Genomic DNA, 6,011 nt, shown 5'->3' on the forward strand with positions numbered 1-6,011 from the left:
ATTATTTAGATGCACCATGGTGTGGACATTGTAAAGCTTTAGCACCTGAATATGCCAAAGCAGCTAAAAAATTACAAGATGGTGGTTTTCCTATAAAATTAGCTAAAGTTGATGCAATTATTGAAACTGAATTAGCTGAAAAACATGGAGTTCGTGGATATCCTACCCTTAAATTTTATCGTAAAGGATCAGCTATTGATTATAGTGGAGGTCGTCAAGCAGATGATATTGTAAATTGGGTAATAAAAAAATCAGGCCCTGCTGCTAAAAATTTATCAACAATTGAAGAAGCTAAATCATTTATTGAGTCACATAATATTGCTATTATTGGATTCTTTAAGGTATTTATATATTATTTATATTTCATTTAAGATAATGAAATATATGCATGTTTAAGATTTTTATTGTATTATGAAACTTTAATCAATATATATATATATATATATATTGATATATATATATATATATTAAACTATACTATTTAGGATATAGAATCAGATGGTGCAAAAGTATTTTTAGAAGTTGGTAATGCTGTTGATGATCATGTTTTTGGTATAAGTAATAATGATAAAGTTTTCAATGAGTACGGAGTAGAAGATGGTAAAATTGTTTTGTTTAAAAAGGTATATTAATTATTATTTGTTATATTCAATTTTCTTTTGTAGATTTAATCATATAATATTTAATAATTATTTTAGTTTGATGAAGGCAGAAAAGAATTTAATGAAGAACTTGATGTTAAAAAATTACAAAATTTCATTTCTGTACATTCACTGCCATTAGTTGTTGATTTCAATCAAGATACAGTACAAAAGATATTTAGTGGTGATATCAAAAGCCATCTTCTTGTTTTTCTTAGCAAAGAAGCTGGTCATTTTGAAGAATATGTAGACAAAATTAAAGAACCAGCAAAAAAATTCCGTGGAGAGGTATAATAAATAAAAATAAATAAATAATAATAAATATAAATATAAAATAATATAATAATTTTTTATTTTATTGTATTATTCAGGTTTTATTTGTGACAATTAATGCCGATGAATCTGATCATGAACGCATCTTAGAATATTTTGGTATGAAAAAAAGTGAAGTACCTGCTATGCGTATTATAAAATTTGAACAAATTATGGCTAAATACAAACCAGAAAAGCCAGAAATATCTAGTGAAAATGTATTGGAATTTGTAACTGCATTTATTGAAGGCAAATTGAAAAGGCATTTTCTTACACAAGATTTGCCAGAAGATTGGGATAAGAATCCTGTGAAAGTTCTTGTTGGTACTAACTTCCATGAAGTTGCATATGATAAAAAGAAAAACGTTTTAGTTGAATTTTATGCTCCATGGTGTGGGCATTGCAAACAACTAGCTCCTATATATGAAGCAGTATGTTTTATTTACATATTTATTATCTTTACAATTTTAATAAATTTAAAAAAAATTGAATATAATATGAATATAATGTAATTTATAGCTTGGAGAAAAATATAAAGACAGTGAAAATTTAGTTATAGCAAAAATGGATGCTACTGCAAATGAATTAAAAGATGTTAAAGTTAGTAGTTATCCAACAATTACTCTTTACAAAAAAGAAACAAACGAAGTAAGGATCTTGGATTAATTGAGATATTAATACTTATTTGACATTAATAATGTATTCTAAATTAAGTAAATTTTTAGGCTGTAGAATATAATGGTGAAAGAACGCTTGAAGGACTTTCTAAATTTATTGAATCTGATGGTGCTTATGGTCAAGCTGCAGAAGAAGTTCGTAAAAATTTATAATTGATATTATTTGTATTTTAATAACATAAAATTATAATATTTATTTTTACAGGCTCAAGAAGAAGATGAAGATGATGATGTGCCAAGAAAAGATGAGTTATAGATATGTGACATATGAAGAAACAATTCCATAGTTTCTCATAACAACGTTTATAAATTTAATAATTCTGCTTAAAAGATATTAATTTATAGAAGACTTCTTTCTCCTCTATTTCTATTTTAATATTTTTAGACTTGAATTTATAAATCAAGTTTTCAAATTATTATATGTCAATTATTAAAAATTTATTTCTGCAATGTTATATAGAATTTGTTTATATATATATATATATAATTATTACTAAATATATATATATATATATACATATATATAATTATTAAATGTGTATATATATATATATATATATATATATATATATATATTTATAATAATCACATATACATATAATTGGTATAATCTGTTTACAATGTATATTTCGCATATGACTGAGTTTCTAATGTGATAAATTGCACATAGAGATAAAGCAATTTGTTTTATATGTTTTAGATTTAATAGATAAAATAATATTTTATCTGAATGTCTGATATGAAGATAATCTGTATATCAAAAAACTATTCAAAAATATTGTGTTATTTGCATCGTTCTTATCATTTTTTGTATGAGTGCCCTCTAAAAACTGTTTAAAATCTCTAATGTTTAGATACAGTATCTTTGTCTTGTGATGTTGATGTATGAAGGTGTTGATGTATGAACTTATGAAAGATCATTAGGCTAAGGATTTCGCAAAATCGTAAAACGTATTTTATTTTTATAAAAAAAAACCTTGTTTTTTATTAAATAAACACATACGCGCTCGTACAACAAATTAATATTAAAAAAAAAAATTATCTCTAATTGTAGAATAGTTATTCTGAACTTGTAGAAGATATATATTTCCATTTACAGCATTTATATATATAACAATTTTATGAATATTTAAAGTAGAAGCGATTTTAACATTTTTTTTAAATTAATTTAAATAAAAATTTTATAAAAAAATGAATTTTATATATACATAAAAATATATATATTATATATATAATTATATAATATATATATAATTATATCAATTTTTCATTTTCATAAATGTTTATTTCAATTTTTTTCATTATCTCTTTTCCTATTTTTTAATCTAATATTTTCACAAATAATATCAATAAATCGTAATATTTAATATATAATACTTATTTTACTTAATGTTGTTATATGTTAAAAAACTGCATATGTATGAGAAGGAATTGTGAAATATATCATACATAAATTCTAACTATATGATATTTTAGTGTATAAAAAATAACAGTTAACACTTTGAGTGACATTTATAATTTTTTTTATTCTTTATTAATATTGTATTTCTTATTTAATTATTTTTATCTTTGTTTGTTAGAAACAACAAGATTCAAGAGTAACAATGGAAGATTTACAAAATTTTAATCTTTCAAAATTAATTAAATTTTTACATCGAACCTTGATTCTGACAGAAGAAGTAAAAACTATACTAAAAGCAAATTGTGAAGAAGCAATGTATTGTTTAAAACCATGGTGCATAGAAGTTAATCCTCAACAAGAAGTTAATAAAAATATTTGTACTTGTCCCAAAGTAAGATTATTATACATTTTTTGATTATTGTTATACATTTTTTATAAAATTTGTTATAAATAAGTTACTTTAATTTTATTTTCTATTTTAAAGTTCAAAGATGAAGATGAAGAAATTGCTGCAGATATTAGTAGAACGTTATTACAAACACAACAATTACGAGAGAAATCATCTTTAAATATAAAAAATCAAAAAATTTTTAACATACATGAATATTATCAAAAAACTGGTAAATATTTAAATTAATATTAAAATTTTAAAAAATAATATATTATTTAATTATATATTATCAATTATAGAAAATAAGAAAAAAAAAAAGATTCAAAATTTAAATGTTAATAATAAGAACATGAATTTAAAACGAGATGTTAATGCTATAAAACAAAATAATCAAAATATGAGAAATGATAAAGAAATACAAAATGAGATAGATGCATATACAATTGAAAAAACAAAGAATAATAATCAATTAATAAATTCAATAAAATTTAGAGAAACTAAAAATTTTCTTGTAATAAATAAAAGAAATGTTAAAAACATTGAAAAAGTTAATCAATACAAAAGCATTAATCATAAATTGGAAAATAAAATTAAATCTAATTGTTCCATAAAAGAGGTAATTTTTTATGATATTCATATATATTACTTTTTATTTTATAATCTAATAAAATTTTAAATATAATTTTTAATTAAGTTTTTATTAATTTTTATTATATTTTTTTATAAAATACTTATATGTTATTTACGTGTATTACAAAAATTTAACATTTTTTTAATTTTACTATTACTTATTGATATTGATTGATTTTATTATATATTTTGAAATATAAAAATAATAATTTTTTTATTAATGAATCCATTTATTATAAATTCTGAAAATGTTTTATAATTTTTATATATTTAATTAATTAATAATATTTAATATAATTTTCTTTGTATAGTCAAAATATTGTAAATTTGGTGAAAAATGTTCTACAACATCAATTAGTGAATTGAAAAATCTAATACAAAAAATGTCAATTAAATCTAATGATTGTACACTGATTAATAAGTGTAATATAAAGTGTCCATTACATGAAAATACAATTTCTCATTGTACCTTTGATCAGAATTTAATAATTGATACTATTATAGATAACTTTAATAGAAATAATATTTCAGAAGAAATAATTAAGTCATTAAAAATTTATCATACTTATTTAAATATTGATTTTACAAAAAAATTAATTATTCAAAAACATCAAAAAGTATTACATATATTTTTGATAGAATTTAATAAAATGGTAAGTAAATATACATATAATATTATAAATAAATAACATATATTATATGTATACTTATGTGATTTGTACATAGGATGAAATTGCACAGAAAAAATCAGTACATAAAAATATTTCATCTATATTCTTTGAATCGATAACTTTATTTGAATCTCTTTTTTCTAAAAATATCAAAATGTTTAATTTAAAAGATATTAGAGCAATGTATGCAAAATTAAATTCTGCATGGAAAATATATGAAGTGAAAAAATTTAATAATAAATGTATTTTAAAAAATGAATCATACAAGGAATTATCTGTTATTTCTAATATGACACAATATATGTCAAATGGAATTTGGAACTTACTTTATAATAACAATTTTGAAGGTATTGAACTAAATTTTTTTTACAACTAATGAATATTTTATTTTATGTTATTTTTTTTTAGGAATGTCAGAAATATGTTGTATACGTTATACAAATAAAGATCAATTATTATTATTCTTTGATATAATGCAAAAATTTCAATATATACAATATTATAGTGATTTAATTAAGATTATTGTAGAAGATATACTTCCTAACATGAAGACCTTCTTTGATTATACACAATTGGAATACGTGAAAATTTATAAAATGATTTCTATTCTCTATCAAGGTTTAGATCCAAAAATTCCTATTTTAGTAAGAATTAATAAATAAAAATTATGATAATCGTTATTATTATAAAATTACCTAGAGACTGAGTGAATGAGTGAGTGAGTGAGAGAGATAGTGAAAGAAATATATATTCGTTACTATAGCAATTAGAAAACACAATGGATATTATTTTATAAATACAGTGTATAATTTTATAAATTAATGAAATATTTTAATATGATTTTTAATGCCAATAAAATAAATATAATTAATTATAATTGATTTACAAGTGATGATAATCATTTATTTCAATTATTTAAAAATTATTCCTTTTTTAAGATTAATAATCTTAAGTTAATTAATAAGCAATTTATTTTATTCATTAAATAAATTAATAATTAATATTTTAATTCATTAAATAAATTATTGATTAAATTAAAAATAATCTGGAATATAAAAAAATATTAACATGCAATACATTTATACAAAACAGCGATTAGAATTTGGAAAACAATGTAATTTTACAAATTATCAAAAAATAGAAGTTGATATTAAACCACATGCAGGATATATGAATCACTATATTCAAATAAATCCTACAACTCGGGCAACTCAATGTAGCAATATATATTCTATTCATGAGGTATATGCACATAAATTTATATTTAAATATATATATATATATATA

The 6,011-nt window shown here is 20.1% G+C and overlaps 3 protein-coding genes across 3 annotated transcripts in view; all 3 read left to right on the top strand.

Annotated features, from left to right (window-relative positions):
• Positions 1-2,645, top strand: part of LOC102675386 (protein disulfide-isomerase) — a 3,650-nt gene extending 1,005 nt beyond the window's left edge. The window contains exons 2-8 of the mRNA XM_006624803.1: positions 10-341; positions 486-623; positions 699-929; positions 1,013-1,384; positions 1,473-1,601; positions 1,679-1,765; positions 1,836-2,645. Of these exons, the coding sequence (XP_006624866.1) occupies positions 10-341; positions 486-623; positions 699-929; positions 1,013-1,384; positions 1,473-1,601; positions 1,679-1,765; positions 1,836-1,886 (1,340 nt within the window). The 3' untranslated portion in view covers positions 1,887-2,645. The remainder of the gene's footprint in view (positions 1-9; positions 342-485; positions 624-698; positions 930-1,012; positions 1,385-1,472; positions 1,602-1,678; positions 1,766-1,835) is intronic.
• Positions 2,646-4,863: 2,218 nt separating this feature from the next.
• Positions 4,864-5,601, top strand: LOC102676023. The gene is made up of 2 exons (XM_006624808.2): positions 4,864-5,071; positions 5,133-5,601. Exons 1-2 carry the CDS (start codon positions 4,879-4,881, stop codon positions 5,384-5,386), a joined length of 447 nt encoding a protein of 148 aa, XP_006624871.1. The 5' UTR covers positions 4,864-4,878; the 3' UTR covers positions 5,387-5,601.
• A 119-nt stretch (positions 5,602-5,720) lies between these two features.
• LOC102675668 (dynein intermediate chain 2, axonemal) overlaps positions 5,721-6,011 on the top strand; it is a 3,219-nt gene continuing 2,928 nt past the window's right edge. Inside the window, exon 1 of the mRNA XM_006624805.2 lies at positions 5,721-5,979. Within this exon, the coding sequence (XP_006624868.1) occupies positions 5,793-5,979 (187 nt within the window). The 5' untranslated portion in view covers positions 5,721-5,792. The remainder of the gene's footprint in view (positions 5,980-6,011) is intronic.

This window comes from Apis dorsata, unplaced genomic scaffold (genome assembly GCF_000469605.1).
Source record: "Apis dorsata unplaced genomic scaffold, Apis dorsata 1.3 scaffold_1130, whole genome shotgun sequence".
NCBI lineage: Eukaryota > Metazoa > Arthropoda > Insecta > Hymenoptera > Apidae > Apis > Apis dorsata.

Excerpts from the sequence above, each read along its gene's own strand:
- LOC102676023 (XM_006624808.2), top strand. The coding sequence starts at position 4,879 with ATGTTTAATTTAAAAGATATTAGAGCAATGTATGCAAAATTAAATTCT. Across the intron at positions 5,072-5,132 it reads TTATAATAACAATTTTGAAG|GAATGTCAGAAATATGTTGT; the intron begins GTATTGAACTAA and ends ATTTTTTTTTAG.